Below are 23,922 nucleotides of genomic sequence, written 5' to 3' on the forward strand. Positions count from 1 at the left end.
AAATATTTTTGGATTTAAACATTTAACTGCAACTACATTTCAGTTTCCCTGTATCACTCACTACAGTGCTCACAGTGTGTACTGAAACAACAAAGCAGACCAAGAGTGTGTCTTAATGGAAAATAAAAATATATTAGTACAGCTTTTATTTGTTTTGTCTCTTTCAGACATGGATAATGTTACGATGAATAGCTTTTGAACGCATACCTAAAGGTTTGACGTTTTTGTACCTGACATCATTTAACAGTCAACCATTCGTTGTTATTATTATCCTGCTCGGCTTTGTGGAACCATTTTATTTTCAGTTCAGCTTCTTCTACAAGGCCATCTAGTGAATATCTCTGACTGCAGTCAAGTCCAGCTTTCCTCTGCCACCTTTTTACATTGTGTTGTAAAGCACTGCTTCCTATTTTCAGCGCTGCTCACGCAGTAACTTTGACATTTTCTCTCTTTTTTCACCCCAAATCCTTCTCTCTCCTGCCGTTATCTTAATTCTTTTCATCACCATCCTCCCCTTTCTCTCCATATGCTGCGGTATCTTTGTCACTGGCTGAATTTTTCTCCTCTATGTCCAGCTCTGCTTCACTTTCCACCTCATCATCTTCTCCACTGACCTCTCCATTCACCTTTCCTTCCTCTTCCCCTGCAGCTCCCTCTTTTGTTTTGCCCACATCTTCCTCCTGGTTACTGTTGCTACTGTTACTTCTGCCGTTATCACTGTCTTTTGTCTCGTTATCGGACTGAGTCTTCCCTGGGTCGTTGCTGTTTTCTGCCTCTTTCTGTTCCTCCTCTGTGTCTACATCATTATTTTGGTCCTCACTGCTTTTTTCCTCCTTTCCACCGTCTTTATCTTGCTTCTCTTCTTCTGTTTTGTTGCCCTGTTCATCCTTTTCACCCTCGGAAGATGTATGGCTTCCGTCCTCTTTCTCTTTACTGTTCTGGCTCTTATCATCGTTGCTACTGCTGGACCCCTGCTCCTCACTCTTAACTTCTTCCTTACTCTCATTTGTGACCTCCTCCTTCACTTCTTCTTTTACCTCCCCCTCTCCGTCCTCAGGTACTGCTGTTGCTTCACCTTCTTTATCATTGCTTGGTTTTTCATTTTCCTCCTTCTCTTCCACTCCCTCTTTTTCACCATCTGTCTCCTGGTTTTTCTCTTTATCTTCTTTGCTGGCGGAGGTGTCTTCTTCTGTGGTGTTTTCAGCAGCAGCCTCATCCTGCTCTCCTGCCTTTTCACCATTCTCCTCCATGTCTTTCGCATCTGATTTCTGCAATTGAAAAAAAAACAAAAAAACAAAAAAAACAAAACCCAAACAATTTAGAGCTCTAAATATTTTAACAGGCACACTTTCAGTGTTATTGGATTGTTTAAAATACTTCTCCCTGTGACCTACACCTTCCTGAAAGAGAGGTGACAGCGTTATTAAGTCATGAGCTCTTATAAATCAAGTGGAGCATTATGTATTTTTCTCAAGAACCTTTTTATCAATCAATAAACAAGTACTGGAACATTTGAGCTTGCAATGTCCCATGGTATATCAACCAATGGGTATTAATTAATATGAAATTACATAACTGGTATTACATAATTATATAATTAATTAGTTAGTAATGCACATTACACACGGGTCATATCAATATTAATTCTGTGTCTTAAAGCATGAACAGCTAAAACAGAAGTTTTGGCTCATTTCTGTTTGAACATATTCCAAGAAAACCATGAGAGAAAGAACAACACGCGGCAACGAAGCAAACTCTGAACGCGTACCTACATCTCTACAAAGATTGTTGGTTCCTTCAGTAGTCTATTATGTACACTGCTGTATGTTTATACCTCTTCAGCTGGCTGGTCTTGAGGGATTTTGTCGTCAGCGTTTCCATCATCAGCCTTTGATTCCAGGTCATCTGGGAACAAAGGGGGAGAGGACATTTTAACTGGGCGCACTGAGCTTAGGAAATAAGAGACTGATTTTACAAGAAGTTGGCTGTGTCTATAAAGAAAATAATTTAAAGCACGTTTTAGTGTGATATGACATATAGAAATCCATGTGTTTCATCCTAATGTGTGATATTGTGTCTTGAATAGGCTTGTTAGGGGCACTGTAAGGTGAAGGTGTGTGATAGGTGTCATCCTAGTGCAAATATGAGACATTTATTCAATCTAACACAGACATAAGTAGACTTGTCTAGGCCAAATAAGACAAACTAGTGATAGAAAGGTAATAAAGTTATATCAATTGCAGCAAAGATATTAATAATATTTTGATCTGCACACTGCAACACTGTGTATGTATTTATAAATAAAGAAAAAATAATCATAAACAGGCTATGTGCTGATTATTTTAAGCCCCTCTTGTTATGTAAAATCCTCATCAGTTTGTTTTTCCTTCTCCATCAATTCAAACAAGTTAAATATTCCTTTATGAGCTGACTACTTTTCAAGACCCTAAAACCTGAATTCCTCAGAGCCCATTACATCATTTCAGAAATCCGTAAAACCTCTCCTATAAATAAGGAAGCTTTTATTCATCCTCCAAGTAAGTGACTTGTTGAAATTATACAGCTTTTATTCAGCAGCTGCGTTTCCAGGCTTGAACAAACACAGCACAAGAGTGACACCTGCTGGTAAAGGGGAAAAGAGCCTTTCATCATCTTTTTTTCAGCCAAGTAAACAACTTCCCCAGACAATGGAAGTGTGCCAGAGAGCGAGACAGTAAACATTTTACAAGCTGAGGGGGGAAAGAGCACTGCAGGGAAGTTCAAGGTCGTGACAAGATACAGAACACGAATGTCAAATTAGATCACTACCATATTCATCATCGTTATTACTATCACCACCGCAGGAACAATCCTCATAACCACCACAGGTATATCTTATAAGGTAGAGGCTGTTCTACCTCAAACATTCACTTACGCACAAACAAACCACATGTATAAAAGATATTCCTGTGGTGATATACATATATATATATATATATATATATATATATATATATATATATATATATATATATATATATATATTTTAATTTGGAGAAGTTGTGAGCTTCTGCAAAAATTCTGTCCAGTTCTGTGTAAGACAGACTAAGTACAGTACTTAAAGGTAGTTGCATGGTAGCACAAAAAGACATGAAAAAAAAAGAAAAAACAAAAGAAGTATGATGAGCTTTAATAATAGTCCACGAGATTAGTTTCCGCTACGGAGAATATCTTCCACTGGCCCCCTGAGGAAACACCTGTCATCATTTATGGTCTAAACTACTGCAAAGTGATATTGTGGATCCTGGTGTTTAAATGAAGACATCATAGCAACTCAGCTACACACTCATTTCTATTGAAGCAATCAGCTCAGCAAGGCAGGTTTGTTGGAGTGCAAAATTAATATGAGGATTTTCAGTTTTCATGTGAGCATGTGCATCAAAGGCCTTCGAGTAATTAACCCTAAACATCATAAGAGGAATACAACTATACGCTCTGATAAACAACATAATTACACACTTGTTTTGACACACTGGATGAGACTGAAATTTCCAATCAGAAATAAGTGGCAAAAGAGTAAGAGAAAAAAAAAAACAATGTAATTAATGTCTTTAATATTAGTTTCCCTTTCTACACATACCAGTTAAAGAAGAAAAATGACTTGGGTTGAGATTAGAAGAGTTTATGGAGACATTTAATGCATTTCAAATGCAAAACTGATTGAAGTTTAGCTATGGTAGGAGATGAAACGTTATGGTAATAATAACGGACCTCTTTAAGAATATTTTATGGAAATCGCCTGCATTCATTAACAGCGAGGGCCGAGCGATTGGGTGTAAGCAGTAAGCAGTGGATGAGCCGCTGCGACTCTAAACATCTTAACGTGATTTGAGGATGAAGCACAGGCTCATGAAAATGCTAAATCAAATTAAACACAATATTTAGAATCTCCTCTTATTGCTCTTCCTTAAATCCAGTAGATTTGGGTTCTGGCATTGCGACTGGTTGTGCATGGCTCTCTGTATGTGTGTGCCAGTGTGTTTAAAATGCGTCTGTCTCTTTTTTTTTTCTGTCATAATCAGGCAAAAATCTCACACACACACACACACACACTCCGCCTTTTACTTGTGCACTATTGGCACACAAACACAGACAGAGCACACCCACATTTCAGAGGTAATGCTACATCTCATCCATCAGCGTGAGGTAAAACAAGGATGCAACTGTAAGCGGGTATAATTACTCACATAAATGGCTCTCGTTGCCACTCTTATGAAAGGTAAAGTTATAAATGACTGGTGTTCCAGAGAAACGCAATAAAACCCAACTGAAGATGAAGTGATAGCAGATAGTAAACTACAATAACCTCCCACTCCTCAACATGCGAAACTGAATATCTCTCTCTCTCTGTACACATATACGCACACTCACACAGTCTGCCTCTTCTCTGCAGGATTTTACTTTTAGGGGTCCACCTTATAAAACAAAAAACAGGACCTTTGTGATCTCTGGCTCCACACCTCAGATACATACGTACAGTAGCATGGTGCAGCATTTCTTTGATCTGGGTTTCCATTTGATGTGCTCATTCACTTCTAGTAACCCTAACGCACCAGGGGAATCCAGTGTGCAATTTACACCAGGTAACATGATGTAAATACTATTCCATGAAATATGTAAGGATTATATGTATCAACTTAATTAATAAAACAACAACATGTAACACAGAAAGAGACAGCCCCCTGTGGTTCCCTGTGCTTAGATGAACCCTGATTCTGAGCTGCACTGCCAACAAACTGCCACAAAATATTTTTTTTATCCTCGTCCTGGCACAGTGTAAGCAAACAGGTACATCCTCCCATTTCTTCTGCAGGATATAAGGCACTGGAACTAATCATCTCTGGTTTACAGAAGTTGTAACACAGAGTTTAAACTCAGCAGGTAGTTGGACAATGCTTTATATCCATAAATGAACCACACTATATTTTACCATTGTAACTTTTTATGAAGAACATGCACTTCTAATGGCAAATGAGACGATGTGCATTACATCAGTGTTTTCTTGTATCAGCCACTGAAGTGTTGGTGTGCGCAGCCATGCCTTGGAAAGACTTGTGGGGTCTTAATATCATGTTTAAAAGCTTTTCCCAGCCCTCCAGGAAACATTTCTGTGTAAAAGCCTTACAGTGCAATCAAGTTCTTGACTCAACAGGAAATCAGTAGCAGACAAGTTCAAGAATACATTTTTTTTATTGCAAATAGGGCCATGAATAGGTTCACTGAGGATGTATGAAGCTTTTAGAGGCAGTGAAGTCACTATGTTAGAGAAACTTGCTGTTTTCTAATGTTGTGCAAATCATTTCTTCTACTTTCTGTATAAGCTGATATGTCATATTTCTGGGATTAGAAGATGTTCTCAGTGCTATGACACTTCTGGGAAAACCTATTGAACTGAATAAAGCTTTCTCCAGGGTCGAGACACGACTACAAACCCATATGAGTGATAAAGTGTGATGAAAATCTCAAAAACAAAACATCAAATGATGGAAAACAATTGATGGTTCCCTGTCTTGTACTTATTCCACTTATTGAACTGCTTGTAAGAAAATAATCAGAAAGAAAAAATAAAAAATCTGAATCTAGCATTTGCTGTGCAAAGTCTATTGATCACCTAACATCCACAGCAGGTTAATCACAGTAGATTGTTTTGCCAATTTATTCCTTGAAAGGAAAGGAATGCCGAACAAAATCAAACCTCAATCGCTTCAGCCTGATGGGATACTCAATTTTTAATGCATCCCTTTTGTTGTCAAAATGCACCATGGGATACTCAGGCATCATTACCTCTGACATTCTGACATCTTCCTTATATACATTCTGGAAAGACATATTCCTGGAAATGTTTTAGATGTTATGGTCAACAGTGTTTTTTTTTTTTTCTGGCTGCTGCTGCTCAAGAGCAGACTCATTATTCTTTCAAAACCACTTCTGAATAATCAGTCCCTACTTGCCATTGGTTGCAGGTCTAAATAAATCCAAATCACCGCTTTAATACACAGTGTATTTATGCTTAGAGGCCAAAGCTTGGAAAAAATCGTTGACATGGCCTCCACAAGCCAATTCTACTTTTAGCGGATAAGCTCTGTAGTGTTAAATAAACACTCAAGCCTTGACACGCTACTTAATGTACCTAAATCACTCCACACAACACTCCCCGTGTATCGCCAGTATATTGCTTACATTCACCCAGCTGATTTACCCCAGTCAGCACATGCCTGAGTTATGGTGGGGTGTAAAACAACATGGGTAGTAACTCTGAATGGTAATTATGAAATGTTGCCACTCAGCAAGTGTGCTCCAGTCACTGACCAGGGTCCTGTTAAAACATTTAATGACTCTATGGCCAACTACCATGAGAGAGGCCCAGTTGGTATTGAGTTTATAGTGATGTGACACAGAGAAACCAATCCAGCTGCTCAGTATGAAATCTGATTACTGGACACTTTGCTTGTCCATCTGCTTCTTTCTCTCTCTCATGCATGCACACGATATACTTTCATCTAATTCATAGTTTTATAAGGCAGAAGACAATAGAGTGAAGGTATCAAGAGAATCAGTAGAGCTGGAGTTAAGGAAGTAAAAAGGAAGCTTTTCTAATGACAGATGCTACAGTTGCATTATGGGTAATGCAGGATCCAACCCTTCTGGAGCTGGACCGATACTATGGACTGAAATTCATGATATCTCAGCCTCTGCTGTTTTTGATTTTGAACTCTATTCTTTTTAAACCTGTCTGTCCTGAGTCCCCCAACTTTATGGGCGTGCGCTGAGTGTCCCTTTACAACAAGTTCAATCATCTTGAATGCACTAAAAAACAAATACAGTGGTCTTATACTGTATGTGGGCATGTGCTCAATAACATTAAGATGTGAAGCATCTCTGGTGTGTGACATCCTTTACATTAACGTTTGTTTCCGAGATGTATCCATATGAAAAAGCACCATACGTTAGCTCTAGAGTGAACCTTTTCACTGATGTAGAAAATGCCTCTTATGTGCAGCCCTGTGCTTTAATAGCTTTGACATTAAATCAGAGGAAAGCTCTGCTTAACAATGTTGCAGTCAGACAGGCCGAGTAATATTTATAAAGGTCATGGCGTCAGTTAAATATTTAAATAATTCATGGCTCGCTCTCATTTTTGCCTGAAACCTTACCATGCAGTATCTCCATTATATTAGGTTTTATTTTCCCAAATGTCTCCTATCTAATCAGTGTAATATGAACAGATATTAAAATTGGATTTTTCTTTCCTCTTAACACACACACACACACACACACACACAACCGCATGCTCTAATATGCAGCTATATGCAGCTATTTTATGTTCTAGAGTCTTACTAATCAATAAGTTCAGTATCATTGGAGATGATTGGGTATTTGATCATTTAAACGAGGTTGAAGACAATATGTTTGTCTTATAATTCAAGTTCTGTGCAGGCCTCTGTGATACCATTTTCATTGATAATCTAAATTCTGCATTTTGCTGATGTGTGATGATCCTTCGAAAAAATGTTCTCATGTTGTCCTTGACCCCTAAAGTACATTTTCTGGACTACAAATTGGAAAATAATAGAAATATACAACATTTGAGCACGTATGTGCAAGTGCATTATGTGATGAAAACAGAGCATTTTGCTCTGGCAACACGGCACCATCAGATGCCCTCCTAAGATCTACACAAGTGTCAGATATTTACTCGTGCCACTTAGGCTATATGTCAAAGTGGTTTCAGTGTCTCAGGCTGATACAAAACCCTGCAGATGCTGATGCTCCTATCACAACTACTTCAGATGCACGTCTTCTGGCTCAACCTCAGAAACGTCCTAAAAACATGCAAAGCAGGCCAGATTAGAAGTGACAGCCATTAAGAAAATTTGTGTCATTGAAAGTGTCACACGTTACCCTAACCTTATACTTTGTATGTCACAGCTGAAACTCTTGTTAACAGATTAATGTGACAGATTAGCACAGCTACCCTGCTCTTTAATCCAGTAATCCTGCATCAAAGGGTCATGAAGAACCTTTTTCTGCTGTGGTGAAAAGGGGGGAGATGAAAGGAGAGGAAGAATGAAGGAGGGATAGAGAAGGATGGTCATGATGCTTGAAACATACGAGCGTGTGCACAAATGCAGGAAAACACAGGCACGCACATAACGCACACATAAATACTTTAAAAACACTTTCTACGAACTTGGCAAGGGAAAAAAAAAACTTCCTTTAAATGTTGCCATCTCTCATCCTTCGCTGCTTAGCCTCTTTTTCTGACACAGGCACACGATTTAAGACACACAGTCTCTTTGTGTACATGTCTCCTGCCTCCCAAGGCTGTTTTGAACCCTATTTCATGCTGACAGGCATTATAGAAACATATGCTAACAGGGCTAATTCCCCAAGGCAGCATCACATTTTATGACACCAGAGGCGGAAGGTTGATCTGGGTGGATGGCTTGTGCATGTGCAAAGACACACACACACACGCAACAGTCTTCATTTCTTTCACATCCAGCTTGTAAATAATACCAAGAATGTGTTCATTTTGAATTTTGAAATTCTTTTTTTTTTTCTGAAAAACACTTCAACTTAAAACTTTCCTGACTTCAAATCAAAGTCCCTTTGAGAAAAATAATGGCAACAGACATAATGTGGATCCGTCATGTGTCACAAATTGAATTGACTTCTGCTACAGTGCATTGAAAGATGGGACCTAGTGCATAAAAAGGAAGTAACAGGCAATTCAAGGTGGGCGCCCTTGAGGTTTCAATGCTAAAACTGACTATTAACAGGTACTGCTTCTAGACTGTGTGAAGCAGTTGTTTTTAGTTGTGTGACGGGGTTTTGGGCTGCTGAGGCTGCAAGAAAAAAAAAAGTCCTATAGCATCAAAGCGCATGAACTGATTTTCTTTATCTAGAGTTTCTTCCATGGAACAAACTTGTATTATTTTCGAAAGTAGCACTGAAGTTCTTGGTTGAATGCGCTCCATTATCCAAAGAAGGACAGTTTGCCTATTTTGACAGATATTGATCATGTTCAAGACACAGCTGAAAAGGACACACACATAATTGTGTAAATCAAGAAGCCTACGATAGTGTCCCCTCATTAATGCATGCACAGAGACATTTACAACCCATGTAAGAGTCCAGATAATCAGAAGACACACTCCCCTCACTGTCAGCGGACACCCCTCTCTCTCTCCTTGTCCATACCTTTCTGTCTGTCCTTCCTTCTTGAAGTGCAAGACTCTTTTGTTGATTTTCAGAGCAGCAATTTGGTCCCAGCGAGGGGCAGAGACTAGTAAAATTCTGCTTTGATGACTCTAAATGAAGAGATTATCCAAATGAAAGGCAATTATCCAAACCCCACCCATCCTTCTACCCTTCAGTATCTTTGTGCCTTTCTTTACACCCGACGTTTGTGCTTCACCATATCAGTCTATTCATCATATTCACTATTTGATTCCACCTATGCTCTTTTTTCTTCTCTTCTGCTTCTTCATAATGTTCTCATCCCTTCATCATCTCAACCTTTTATTCTGTCTTCTTTAACCTTCTCTTTTAACATCCCTTCTCTCTGCCTCCCATCTCCCCTCACCTGTCCAGACACACAGTTTCCTCCTTCTCCTATCTTTTATTCTTCTCCCATTTTCCCTTTCCTGCTGCTCTCTTTCTTTCCCTACTCCTCTCTTCTCAAGGGAGCAATTGAACTGAACTGATCACAAAGGCCCTTTAAGAAAAAGAAACACTGCTAAACATCCTAAGTTTCTATTTTGAGGTTAGCAACAACTGCTAATTGGCTTCAAACCGAACAGGAATGTGTTTATGAAAGACAAAGCTAACGCTGCCCAAACTGCACTGATAATTTAACCCAATTTAAAAGAGCTACTGTAAAGTATAACACTGTTGGGTGAAGCGTACGACAGGCGATGTGTCTTGTTGGTTAAGTCTTTTAAGCCAAATGTCTTTGTTATAGTAAGTTCAGATTCATTCTGTGACCTTTCCTGCATGACTCGTCACACCGCCTCCCCCTTGTCTTTGCTGTCACTCACCACTGTGTTCACTCTAATGAAGCAGAAAAGTCAGAAGCTTTACAATACACCAGACAGAAACTCCTGTAGTCATCCTCAGACTGGCTCCCTGCAGCTGATAGACATTGAATAATGGGGACTGGCGTACTGACACACACACACGCACGCACGCACGCACGCACATAAAAACTAACCTTCCTGTCACAACAGACTCAACACAGAACAGAGGGCGAATCTCAAGTTACGAGGTAACTCTGTCTCACTTGTCTTTTTTTCTTCTCTCTCTCTCTGTACATCTCTCTATCCCCCCCCCCCCCCCCCCCCCCCCCCCCCACCCCTCTCTCACAAATACATTTATAATGACATGACACCTTTATAATAATCTTTTGTTTTCGTTCCAATGTTCCAGCACACCAGAGATCTGAAGTGTGGGTTTCATGCTGCGTTCTTTCCACAGCCTCTGCCAGTCAGCCAACTTTTTGGCTGTGTTCCTTTTGGCAGCAGAGTGGGATGTGTTTACCTCATACCCATCCAGGGCAGGATTTCCCCGAGGGGAAAATAACACCAAAAACACCTCTGCTCGGCTGTGAATCACTAAACAGGGGTGATATGAACACTATGTTCCGACTGAGGAGCTAAACTGGACAAACAAGACCACAACACTAAACCTACCTGCTCTAGGAATGCTAATGGGTATAGAGATAATTTGTTTGTGGTAAGCCAATGATTTAAGCTCATGTTTGCTTTTGCGAAGCCGAAATGGACGAATAATATTTTAGCACTGATTTTCTTAGGAAAAGGCAATGAACAAAAAGAGTAAAGATGCCTTTGGGAAACCTCAACCTGTCTTACATAAAGTCTGTTCAGCACCATGGACAGACACAGAGTCACTGCCATACAGAGACTGCATTACATCCACTGCATGTATCTACTCAGCTAAACAAATGAGAAAAATACTGTTTCCTGTAAACATAACACCACTTAACAAAAGACTTTATAGGTCAAACAGTGGAGGGGTGCATGAGAATGCGATATGCTTTCTAAGTCATTCAAACGATCAAGCCTAATGCCCGATCTGGTTTTCTGAGCTGTCTGTCTGTTAATTTAATCTTTGGTCAATGTCACCCAAGGGGACCAATAATGCAACATGGTTTTCTGTGTGTAATATGACATGCCACACAATCTGATGTACAGAGGAGTTTGACTGTGACATTACAGATTTCAAATGCACACATGCACAAAAAAAACAACACACACACACACACGCACACGCACACACTCCTTATTCCTCTCTTTTGATGCAAAATGCCAGCTCCCCTGAACCACAGACACAATTCTCCACGCTCCTCTGGGCTTCTGCTGTCAACTCTCCTGCCAGAGGAGAAAACAGGCAACATCTATCATGAGCCACGAGATGACGTAATGTGGTTCATACCGCAGTAGGAGTTACAATAAGGTCAGCAGCAGTCTGCGGAAAGTCTAAATCCCCTTTCCTGTAAAATTTTCATAAAACAAATGAGAAAAAATGCTTTCAGCTCCCTGTCCTATTGTTTTTGTCTACAGCGCATATGCCATTCATGGAAAAAAAAAAAGAATATGTTAGATTCCCAGAGCAACAAACATCTTATAATGGTGGAAGGAATGCCAGCTGCCAATAAGCACGAAAGTGAAGTCTAACTGGAGGTAGAGAGTTTCTGCAGGTCATTATAAAAGACTGATCATAAGCCCAGAGGATGACATAATGCGTTTCTTGTAATAGCGGTTAATGTCATCATACTAGACCTACTTTCAATTTTTCTTGCTACATTTCTTGCAGAGCAACAGTGCCACTATGTGGGCATTCAAGAGCACAGCAGCTTACGTAAGATTTCAAAGACCATGCATTACATCATATGTCTCTGTACCTTATAATCCTAACTGTAGGATACAGAGCCCTCCCTGTTTGTGCCACATGTTATAGTTGTGTCATGTCATTATTTGTGGGAGAAGACAATGCAGACATGCAGACATTAAATGACCAGGTAGCAATTACGGTGTGTCAGTGTCACATTGTCGTGAGAAGTGTATGAGAGGGAATATCTTTAAAGCCAGACACTCCTGAATTGCACATGCACATGCAATAGCACTTGTATGCACACACCCACTTGGGTACTAAATTTATCATGGATACACACATGCAAGCTCTCTCCCACTTGCACGCACAGGTTCAGTATAAAGTATATAGAGTCACTAACAGAAAATTGTCATGGGGACGACACTCAGTGAATACTCAGTGGCAGCTGCGGCAACTTTTTTTAAAAATCCCTTTTTACCTTAGCATGCCCTTTTTAAAATGTCACCACATCACATCTAACACATCCTTTTGTGTGGTGACTGCAAAGATCTGCAATAGGTAAATTATTATGACTATTACTTATTATAATTGTATAATTAATATGGAACATAAATATAATTTACTAATAAACATGACAATAGGGAGATAAGCAAGTCAGCTAATTACCAAATGAAAAATATAGTCTGTAATTCCACCTATGTTCTGATTTTTTTAATATGGTTGTGCTGAGCCCCAACTACGACTTATTCACACCTTTTCATATCATTTTATTTGCTCCTATGTTACCATTGTCAGAGGTACTGAGGGTCATTCTTTGTCCGCTCCTCTTCTTCCTGAGGGAGATGAGTCTTGCCTGAGAGATTTCTCTGACGATGGAGGACAGGTGTTCCTTGTTGTTTCCGCTGTGGCCTGGAGGGGAGGCCTTGGAGTCTCCATCTCCACTATCACTGCACCGAACCATGGACTTACTCTGGGGGGGGGAGAAGTGGAAGCCTAGTCAGATGACGAGAATCTTGTGAAAACCATGACCAGTAATAAAGGTTTATACGGTATGGAAATAAGAAGTAAATGTGCAAAATATCAGGAGCATCTTTTTACTAACGTTCAAGACCTGGCATTTTGACATGAGTGAGTGCTTACATTATTTACTTTCTTATTTAAAGGGCTGAGGAAATGTGCTAAAGATGTTTTTGCATGTTGCCTTTTATCAGCAGTGTTCTGTGTATGAAGCTGTGAAGCTTTAAAGGTCTGCAATTGAAAGAAGCGGTATTTGGCGACATGGTGGTGGTTCGGGGATGTGTTCCTTTGGTGTATATCTGGCGCTGACCTCTAAATGCATTAAGCATTCCGAGTGTTTTGAGTTTTTCAGTATTGGGTATTGTGCACCTTTCAGACCACAGAGTGCAGGACACACTAATGTGATACAACCATATCAAGTGGAAATAAAACAATATGCTTCATTATTCTTCCAAAATATTAAGCAGCACCCTACACGAAGCTGATAAATTATGAAATCAAAAAGGGTTTTAGCTGTGATAAATGTGTTGATACTTTATTTTTACGTATTTTTACAGCAAAGCAAAATAATTATTAACGCTAACAGGCACTAAAAGTTGTATAACTTCACCAAACTGCAGCAGTGAGTTTCCTCAAAGTCTGCAGAAAATCTGCATGAAGTGGAAGTGTTGAGGGCAGTGAGTCTGTATGAGACGAGCTATCATCATCAGCCAACTCAAGTTTGTACAGTTTCTGTAAGTTTGTAGTACTGAACAGTTTCAGCAGCGAGCCCACACAGCTACGCTAGGTCCCAAGGGTAAAGTGTTTCAGTCAGTCAGTCACTGCCTGCACTCTTGAAAGCTGAACTTTATCACACAGTAGTTAAGTACAGCAAACTGGTCAAATCTTGCCCTGTACACTTGTCTTGTCTTGTTAGTCAAATTACATCTGAATTTTCAGATGAATCCGAAACACTGGCTCATTAAATCTGTGTTATCTATTTTTATTTAAGTTCACCAAAATAGTGTAAGTAACTTTCTGCATTGAGTCAGTTCATTCTTTGCATTTATCACTACAGCTCTCTGGGCCTTCAGAGTCCTTCAAAGCTCCTGATAAATTAACACACACCCTATCTATAACGATTCTAAGGTCATTTTAAGCTATTCCTCCACCACAGCACAACAGCACTGCTGCTGGAAAAAAAAATCCTGTGGTAAACAGTTTTCTTTGCTCCACTTTAAAGCTTTGTAAGACATCTAATTCAAAAATAAATAATCTAAATCATTCATGCAACAGGCATGCCATTCTTACATTTCCATTTTGCTTGGAGAATCTGTAGATGGGTGGAAGAGAGTAAGCTTTCATTCTGTCGACGAAACAGACAAAAAGATGTAATTTACATAAATACATGATATTAGGTTTGTACCTTAGCACAGTGATTCTTGAACACATGCACCTGAAATTAGCCATGTAATGCTGTAAACCCCAGTACCACTAAAGTTGCTCTGAAAATAAAAAATTGGAGGGTGGAATGATAATTGTGAGATTTGAACACTGTAATATTTGATTTAATATTTGATTAATCAGCTATGCTCTAATCTACCAAATACCTGTAAAATGAAAAAGCCTATTAAACAATTTATATTTAAGATTTTCAGATCTGAAAAAAAAAACATATCGTTGTGTTCAAGATGTGCATGAAAAACAGGTTAACACTATAGATTTTTGTCCTGCTTTTGTTTTTTCTCCATTCATCGTAAAACAAATAAAAGAGATATGCACTAGATATGCACTTTTATTCATGTGAACACTATTCATGTTGAAAGTAATATTTGGAGATAAGAGATGCAGCTTTCAGGAGATTTGAAGTTAGATAGATATTAGCCCTGGAGGAGTAATTAGTTTGCCACAGTGGAAAACAGACAAACACAAACTGAACGGTCTCCAAGAACCATCTCTGGTAGCCATGGTATTTCATTTTTAAATTTCCACAACTCTCAAGAACTCAAGACCGTACTGATGCTAACAAAGTGTATGGTCAGCATTGTTTTTACTGTGTGTTAAATTAATAACTGAACATACCTTGCTCAATATAAAGTATGAGTTTATCCAGTACATAAGAAGACATAAGAACAAAATTAATTAAAGCAAAATTTCAATCATCTTGTGCAACTTCAAGGTTTTCGTGTCCGTATTGTAAGATAGGTGTGAGTGCACATACTGTAAGCATGGGAGGAAATAGGAAATTCCAAAGTATTAAAGGCATCTCTTATTATGGCACTATTTTTCATTTGGTAGCCTCATATGGAAGAGGACGAAGAAAACAAGAACAATCAACAATTATCTATAAAATCTTGCCTTTCTGTATAATTCAGAAGATGAAGATTCTGGTCATATTTTTGTAAAAGTAAATAACATTACAAATTTTCTATCAAGATGTTCAGATATGTTACTCCTTTATATGCTCTGTAGCACTGTGCTTACCCATTGACCCTCTTTGTTGCTCTTGGTTTGGCGAAGAGTAGGTCGCTGTAGGAGAGCTTCTTAAACTTTTCTCTTCCCACAGCCACATAAAGCTGACCGCTCTCCAGCTGATCCCCATCGGTCACCTGGTGGCCTTCATAGGTATAGAGACTGGAACACACACACAGAGTCAAAAGCCACACGGTTTCCATCATGTCTTTGTACCAGATCATCAAAACAAGATGGACTTAAGTTTCTGAATGCCCTCCCATAATCACCATGTGATGATTTATTAAGTAATGTGATCCACTCTGTGTGTGTGTGTGTGTGTGTGTGTGTGTGTGTCACACATACAACAAGTGCAATGACAATGTTATTTTTTTTTTTAAAAAAAAGGTCTATTTTAATATTACTGACTTGAAACACTTGGAAGAAAATTATTTTTTTTTCATTTATATGCTAATTTATGCAGCAATGTGCTGGAAAATCTAATCAGATCATCTGCTATAATGGAAGAACATGTGGTGTAAGTCTGAAGCTTCTGTCATGTTTTGTTCTTGATTTATTCTGTTAACAAGTATATACAGACATGATATGATAATGTAGGAAAAAGAAAAAAAAAAGGTCCATATGTTCAGTGTTTGCACTTTTTGAAATGGTACCTTCGAACACCTCCCAGGACTCTCAAACCCATCTTCTCTGTGATCATCTCCAGTATTCTGTCAAACTGGCCCAGCATTCTCTGATGGATCAACAGCCGTATTGCGGGGTTTAACACATCTCCATTTGCTACCACACTAAGTGAAGAAAATACACATTATTAAAGTTATTAAAGTGCCAGTGACGCTGACTGTTTTCCATGGTGAAGATTATCTCTCTGAGTTCAAATGTCTCCCTGTGATATCAGGGATCAGCAGACACTTAGGTACACAGTCAAATGGAAGAGTATCTATCTGTGTATCTAAAAACTCTGCAGGCAGAGTTAATAGGTTAGGACTGAGGTAAAATGGGTAAAGTGAAATAGAAGAATTTAAACTTACAATATTGTACATGGCTCTTTGATGGGTTTCAGGAATCGAGCTGACACAATAATTCGATTCTGTGGCAGCGGTTTGGCCTGGAAAAGCAGGATAGGAAAAAAATTTAATATGTCATGAACCCGTAAAGGCTTTGTAAGTTTGTTAGCAGATCAGTGTGTCCAGCTGGGATTTAAGGACAGCTCTTGTTTCGACGCTCAGAAAAACAGACCTGTGCAAACGTTGGGGACTTTTGCTTTAGGGACCAATGCTAACAGATGGAGTCACTATTGATATTTCAGTTGGTAAGGACAACACTCAAGCTACCTCCAGCTCCTAAATATAGATGCCCATTTCAGGCCAGTCAACAGGGCTAATACTGTACATCCTCTAGGGTCACAAGTGCTTTGAGAATCAGAGCCACGAAGGGTGGCAGCACTTTGATGAAGCACCATGTGTGTATTGTAGACAGTATTATGTATATTCTTATGCACATTTGTGATAAGAAATCCATCCACTTTTTTTAATTGTTTTGGTATTTTTTCTTTCTTTTGCTGGGGGAAATTTCAGTTAACAGTACAAGGAAAAACAGTCTTGTGTGATATCAAAAGCTTTTACCCCTAAAGCCAAAGAGAAAGAGGTATTATAAAAAAAAAATCTGTTATATGAAAAAATCTGTCTCTCATCTCTGTGACAGCAAAAGAATGATCCCTCCGTAATCCTTTGAGGTTGGGAGGCTGCAAAGAGTGAGCTCTGCAGGTCCTGTCCCATAACACCTGGTAACCCACTGTGACTCTAAGACTGAGATTTGGATCCTGTGAGAGAAAGAGATAAGGGAAGAGGCATATTAAAAGTCCTCTGGGGTCTGTAAGTGCACCCTGGTAACAGAGGTGTGAAGGCCTGAAGTAGAATTCAAAAAAGCCTGCTTGATAAAACAAGGCGTTGGACATAGCCAGAGGCATATCGGTAACCATGCATGAGGCCAGGCTCTTGTTACTGAGTTGAAGCCCCATGTCTCTGGCTAAAATCTGTACAAATAACACATATCATAAAACATTAAAATGCATTTTAATTCACATGATAACTGAAATAATCAAAATTCCCTAAAATGCTACTCGTTAAAAAATACAATTGCATTTCCATTTTTATTATTTGCCTTTTATGTGTGCTATAAAACCCTGAGACTAGTATAAATCACACAGCTGGTGACCAGTACAACCCAGGAAACAAGCAAAGCAGAGCATGAATCAGTCTCTAGGGAGTCATTACAAGTACTGGATTTGTTTTTCTATTGACAGTGATTTTTATCACCATGTGATCTTTTATCGTATGGCAAGAAAAAGCCCACTCATCTCACTTTAGTGTCCATCTCATTTGGCAATCGACATCACTTAGTGCTATTAATGCTAAGCTTGCACAGCTTTAATAAGTCAAATGACCAAACGCATAGCACCAAACATGAAACACCTTTTATTTTCAATACAGCTCATAATCTTTACATCTCACATCCACTTGATTCCACCCACAGAGTGCTCTTTAGCTCTGTTGTAAGGATTTCGTGTACAAGGTACATGTTGACTGCCAGTGGAAATCACTATGACCAATTTTCATCTCACTTTAATACTCAATTGGTATACTTACATCGCTGTTTACGAAAACCAGCAGGTTTGAGCACTGCTTGAAGTGGGTCCTCTAAAACGTATCCAATCAAACAAAGAGCAACAAAAACGCAAATTTCAAGGTGAAAGGGAAATGTAATAACAACAGAAGACTAATGTATGCAAATAAAATAAGAAGCATTTCTGTGGAGTAAAAACTATTGTCAGAAGGTGGATCCTGAGCTGTAGTCTAAATGAGCCACATACAGAACGGTACATCGAAGGCAGTGACCGTAAAAACTTCATTAGTCCATCCTATAATTACCCCAAAATCAAGAAGGACAAGAAACAAACTTGACAAGCATCCAGCCAGCTAAGAGTTCTCATCATTAATCAACACAAACAGCCAGTGGGGTAGCAAGGAGGAAGCAGGGTCCTTGTAAACTAAATTGGTTCTTTTTATGCTCGCCAATCACAGCAGCAACAACAAGTCCTTGAGGTTATCTGTGATGAAAAAGCTCCTTGCTAGTGGGTGATAAGACAAAATCAGGAGCACAGAGAGTAGTTTGTGATTCTCTTTGATTAGCATGTTACAGCGGAGAGAGGCAGGGTGCACACAGCGAATGCTTGAGGCTCTGACCACAAGACAAAAGCAAAAGAGAAAATAAAAAGGGCTGCACGCTTTTAGTACCACGTATCCTGATAAAGACCTTGTGTGACCCAGTGTTTGCTCTAGATAAAATTAGCATGACAAAATTTTCCATCTATTTGTGTTTTGCCTTACTGTCCCCATAAAATGTGAATCGAGCTGTTAAGGTTTGGTTTATTAGGTATGGTACACATATCTGTAACTTTCACAGAGTAAACTTTATTATCAAAAAAAAAGAAATAATAACTCTTTTGGAGAGAGGACCTGCAGCTGACTTTCAAAAGAGACCAGCCTGACTTTAAGCTGCTCTTGTTTTGCCTGTGACTTCATAGCTGGTGATTAAAGATGCATTGAAAGACGGGATGATTATGATCCATAAATTAATAATTCATGGCCATTGAGACAACAACAAAGTGATTCTTCACAGAGAACAATAGGGAGGAATGCTTAACATTACACCTTGCTTAAATGATCTTTCTAAAACCTTTACACTGTGGGTGGGGGCGTGAGTGCAGAGGTGATGTTCCCAAATCCTCATGTATCTTGCATTTAGTGGTAGTTTCAAATGTTGAAGAGTTGGATTGAGTAAGGACATTGTAACTGAAACCCTGCCCCGAAAACATCACCACCAAAGCGTTCCATTAACCTCCAGAACTAATGCAAGGAAATAAAAGCAATTTAAACAATGCGTCTGTGATTAAGGTATTCGATTAAACCTTTACAGAGCTTACACAGCTGGAAATTAAGAAAAAAAAAATGTTCCAGTGTGTGATATGGTGGTTTGGGCCACACACCAAGACTGTCTGGATGTCTGACAAGACCATGTAAGTTAAGTAAACAGGTTTCATCTCTGCAGATTGTATTCATATGATGCCAAAGATCATAATGATTGGGAACTGCTGCTACTCACCATGGTACACTACACTGTTACTGTACTTCACATAGAACAAACATATACTTTGAGGCTTACTCAGATATTAAATTGCATCAAACAGGAACTTACCTTTCCAGACTAACTTTAGGACCGAAATAACTTCATGAAAAATTCAAAGGAGGCAAGGCTTTCTCCTCACCTGCACTGGAAGAGTCTGCAGCATCCTCCTCTTTCTAGAGCCAATCTGTTGGTAACTGCACATAAAACACAGAGTGAATTAAGTTAATGGTTCACAACAAAGTGATTATTAAAAAAAGAGTTAAAAGTCAAGAACATGGTGAAAGTATACAAACCTCATGTCTCCAAAATACTTTCCCACTCAACCGCTTCACCACTGCGTTCTATGAATAACTTACTGCACAAATCTCATTACCTACTGTATAAGGCCAACTTTTTTTTTAGGCCAGGACAGAACACTCTCCACAGTGCTGATCTCATCTGCCTCGTGCTGTGACACAGCACACGTGCAAAACTGTTGAGTCACATAAACTCAACTCAGTCAACAGGTCTGATTTTTTTTGTGTCTAATTATATGTACTGTATGACTGATTGACAACATTGACCGTGGAACCCAATTAGTGTGCGCAATATGTCTCAGCTGAGATTTTAATTACTTAAAATTACTTAAATAACAGTAACGCTTTCATGCAGGCCTACTGCTCAGCTGCAGATGCATCTTAAAACATTTACGCATAGCTGCATTATTCTTAAGGTTGTAAAGGAAAAAAAAAACACATTTATTATTGTTGCAAACTGCAATTTGATGAAAGTCTTACTCCAGCTTTTTGAATCGCTCCTTCCCTGCAGCGACGTACTGCTCCCCGCTCTGCAGGCTTTCCAAACAGTCCACCTTGTGGCCTCCCCTCGGTGTGTAGATGTTTCTCACCGCTCCAAACGGAGCTTGTATCCCGCCGGTCACTTCTCTCAGCAAAGTCTCGAAGTTGGACACCCTCTTGTGGTTTATCACTATCCGACGAGCCTCATAGTATGGGTCACCGTTTCGGAACATGAAAACGTTCTTCACGACTGGCTGTGACAGAAAGTTTGGCTTGTCCGAGCTCATCTTTGTGCGTAACAGCGGGTTGACGCGCGACGGAGGGAGATCTTTGTTATAATAAAGTTTCAACAGGTTGATCCCAGCTGCGAGACAAAAGCTTATAGGCCATTATAATGACATTAGAGCTGGTCCATCCCGGCCAAACGTTTAAGGTCTGACCGCTGAACGTGGCACGCAGATCTTCAAGCGGGTCAGGAGTTTGGATAGAAAAGCGCCCGGGGGCCAAATGTTCCTCACAGGTTAAGGAAGAGTTAAATGCATAAAAATATGACCACGTGCATGTAGCTCTTGTTGTGATCCAGCGTTATAAATGTTATCTATCCATAAGTTTTTGTTTTTGAAGAATCTCGATCCGCTACAACGGAAACGACACAGAGTTCTCCGCTTCGTGTGCACCGCTACGCAGCAGGTGATTGTAAAAGCCGAGCGGGTCTCTGCAGTTTCCCCCTACGATGTAGGGTGAGTATCATGGGAGCTCATCTGTTGGGATGTATCTATGGGAACACGCCGCTGTTCTCTCGCCGATTGCCAGGAACCTCACACACTCGTAATCAGCAGGTAGTCAATCATGAACCGATGAGGGGATGAAAAAAAATGGACTTAATAATAATAATAATAAAATGCACATTGTCATCGTGTAGGAAACATAACAGGGGAGGCACCAGGAGCTCTGTGAGCGCAGGGAAAAAGAAACACCAACCAATTCGGTACAATTAAACAGTAAAACACTCCAACAGTCGTGTGAGAAAGTTAATTGGGCATCAAGAGACCAGTTGGAACCCCGGGTTGCCGGTGACATCCCGATAGTGGGACAAAAAACATGTTTGTTTTGTGACCTATAATTGTGTTGCGCAACAACAGGGAGATCTGTACTCTATGTCCTTTTGTATATTATTGTCAAGTGGCACGTTTCCCTTTGAGCCAGTTAAAAGCCGGAGGAATCCATCATATAAATGCCTGGATTAAATAGTATTTGTCTATATTTATAACAGCTTTAATGTTTTTTTTTTTTTTTTTTTATCAGAGTCCTGAGTGTAAATGCTCTCCCACTACATGAAGCCATGAATTATTACAGTTTGTTTCTATTCCTCACAGAAGTTGTGGCATAAGCTGTGAAGTTTCGTCAGCTGCTGTTTGGAGCCAGAGGGTTGATCATCACCCAAACCTCTACTGATTCCCCTCCCCCTTTCACCTTAAGGTACATGACCTCTTTCATCAGCAGCAGCAATCAGTGTTAGAATTACTGCACCACTGGGGCATAGTGGGGTACCAGCAATAATGTCAGTCAGGGCCAAAAGCCCCAAAATGAACTTCAATAATAGTACATTTGCACAGTATATATATAGTATGAAATATAATATACAATAATTACTGCACTGCTCTTATTATGACCTACAGCAGTTCTGCCAGTAGTAACAGAGTCACCTATACTGCAAATGTGCACCCTGTACTGCACAGTCTAACAGGCTGTGTACCATCTCAGATGCAGTTTGTTCTTGAATCCACCTGATGGTGCTATAGTATATTATGTGGATTTCATTTTTTTCAATCAGCAGTAGCCATAGAGTAATCAAATAAGCACTGATTGCATTCTCAAATCTTATATACATGATAAAAGTTGCAGTTGCCCTAAAACATCATGTACAAGTTGTAGTTCTGCTTTTAGAAGGCACCATTTAAAAGACACACATCTGAAAGAAGTTAATAAACAGAAGGACAGAAACAGACTCGTTCGGCAGCCGAACACACTTGTGGCATTCAAATATTGTGCAGAAAGTTTGTCACAGCACTGTTGCAGAAGCTCCCAGCAAATTTGTTGCAGTCTAGTGTTTCTAATCATAATTGTTTCTAAAAAATAATGGGTCACTATTTTGTTTAAGTGATCAATAAAAGTTGGGGAACCTGCCGGAACTGTTTGTATTAACCTTCAAGGCTTCATTTACTTCCATTGCTGCATGGAAGCTGTAAGTTAAACAATTTCTTAAACCTTTAAAAAGACCTGTTTTTTATGAATGATTTTCGTGAGCAGTTCACCACATATCTTCGCTCCATTTAAGGTTATTCACTGGAATAACCTTAAATGGTGAATAGCATTGAACTGCTTAAAGTTACATGAAAACTGGAAAATTGGGAGTATTCTCAAACTATACAGCTATCAATGATTGCTAGTTGATTGGATGTCACTTTCTAGGTATCGGTTGATATGTTTTAAAATGAAAAAAAAAAAAAAGATATTTTTTTATGTGGGGCTTTTGAACATCCCACAGTAGAAAGAATATAAAGTTATTTCACAGCTCACTTCTGAGCTCTTGCTATGAGAGGTGTTCTCTTTCTGGACTAAAGCATCTGTATGAACAACACGTCAACCCTGGTGGTGGTGTGATGATACGCAAAGATGCTGTACCTTTGTTTCACCAGGAGAAGGCAGTGTACAACAAATAACGGCTCTCTCTCACACTCACACTCACACTCACACACACACACACACACACACACACACACACTCACACACACACTCACACACACTCACACACACACACACACACACACACACACACACACACACACACTCACACTCACAAACACACACACAAACACACACACACACAAAAGCAACAACACACACATACAATCTGAGAAATAAGCTTAATACAAATCCACTGCATTATGTTTACCTCTTTTGCAATCTTAAAGTGAAAGGAGTGAAACTTGCTAATTTTGGAGCTCTCTTGCCTCCCTGTCTCTTTCTCCAAATGACATGTCTGTCTAGACCTACAGTACCCTGTGATCACAACATCGATCGTTGACTCTTTTATTTTCAGTATTGTCTTTTTTCAATCAATCTATCAATCAATCAATCAATCAATCAAGAACTTCATTATTCTTTGTCACAATGTTAAGGCAAAGTCAGTATACATAAATAAATACATATATAAATAAGAAAAACCCTTTCCCTCCATCTCGCCTTGTGTATATCCTTTCAGCCTCAACACAAGTGGCAAGACATGAAATTATACATAATTGCTGTTGTTTATCGGATGTGATAATGGCACCTTTTAAACTCTATCCTTGTATGGCCAAAATTGCTTTGCAATTGTCCTAGCCTGACAACATTTGGAAAACCGCACAGCAAACATTTGCTGAAGCACTTTACCAGTGTCACATGCACATGGAGGAAAAGGTGGCATCAACAAACGCACACATTTAGGTTTATTAATGACACCCTGTCATGTCTTTTAAAGCATAAGAAGAATAACAGAGTTGATGGTATGAGTGACATAAACGGGTGTACTGTCTCACACAGTGTGGTTAGA

General features: G+C 39.3%; 1 protein-coding gene across 1 annotated transcript; it reads right to left on the minus strand.

Moving 5' to 3' along the window:
- Positions 1-488: 488 nt before the first annotated feature.
- LOC121185635 (doublecortin domain-containing protein 2-like) lies at positions 489-20,614 on the minus strand. Its single transcript, XM_041043905.1, has 9 exons — positions 20,328-20,614; positions 19,691-19,745; positions 16,395-16,471; positions 16,017-16,151; positions 15,376-15,525; positions 14,203-14,257; positions 12,682-12,865; positions 1,835-1,905; positions 489-1,268 (listed from the first exon to the last, which is right to left on the minus strand). The coding sequence occupies exons 1-9, from the start codon at positions 20,612-20,614 to the stop codon at positions 489-491; spliced, it is 1,794 nt and encodes a 597-aa protein (XP_040899839.1).
- Between the last annotated feature and the right edge of the window lie 3,308 nt (positions 20,615-23,922).

This window comes from Toxotes jaculatrix, chromosome 8 (genome assembly GCF_017976425.1).
Source record: "Toxotes jaculatrix isolate fToxJac2 chromosome 8, fToxJac2.pri, whole genome shotgun sequence".
Taxonomy (NCBI): domain Eukaryota; kingdom Metazoa; phylum Chordata; class Actinopteri; family Toxotidae; genus Toxotes; species Toxotes jaculatrix.

Coding starts and splice junctions, on each gene's coding strand:
- LOC121185635 (XM_041043905.1), bottom strand. CDS start 20,614: ATGAGCTCGGACAAGCCAAACTTTCTGTCACAGCCAGTCGTGAAGAAC. Junction 16,152..16,394: donor AAAGAGCCATGTACAATATT/GTAAGTTTAAAT, acceptor TTCTTCACTTAG/TGTGGTAGCAAATGGAGATG. Junction 1,906..12,681: donor CCTCAGTACCTCTGACAATG/GTAACATAGGAG, acceptor CTTTGTTCCCAG/ATGACCTGGAATCAAAGGCT.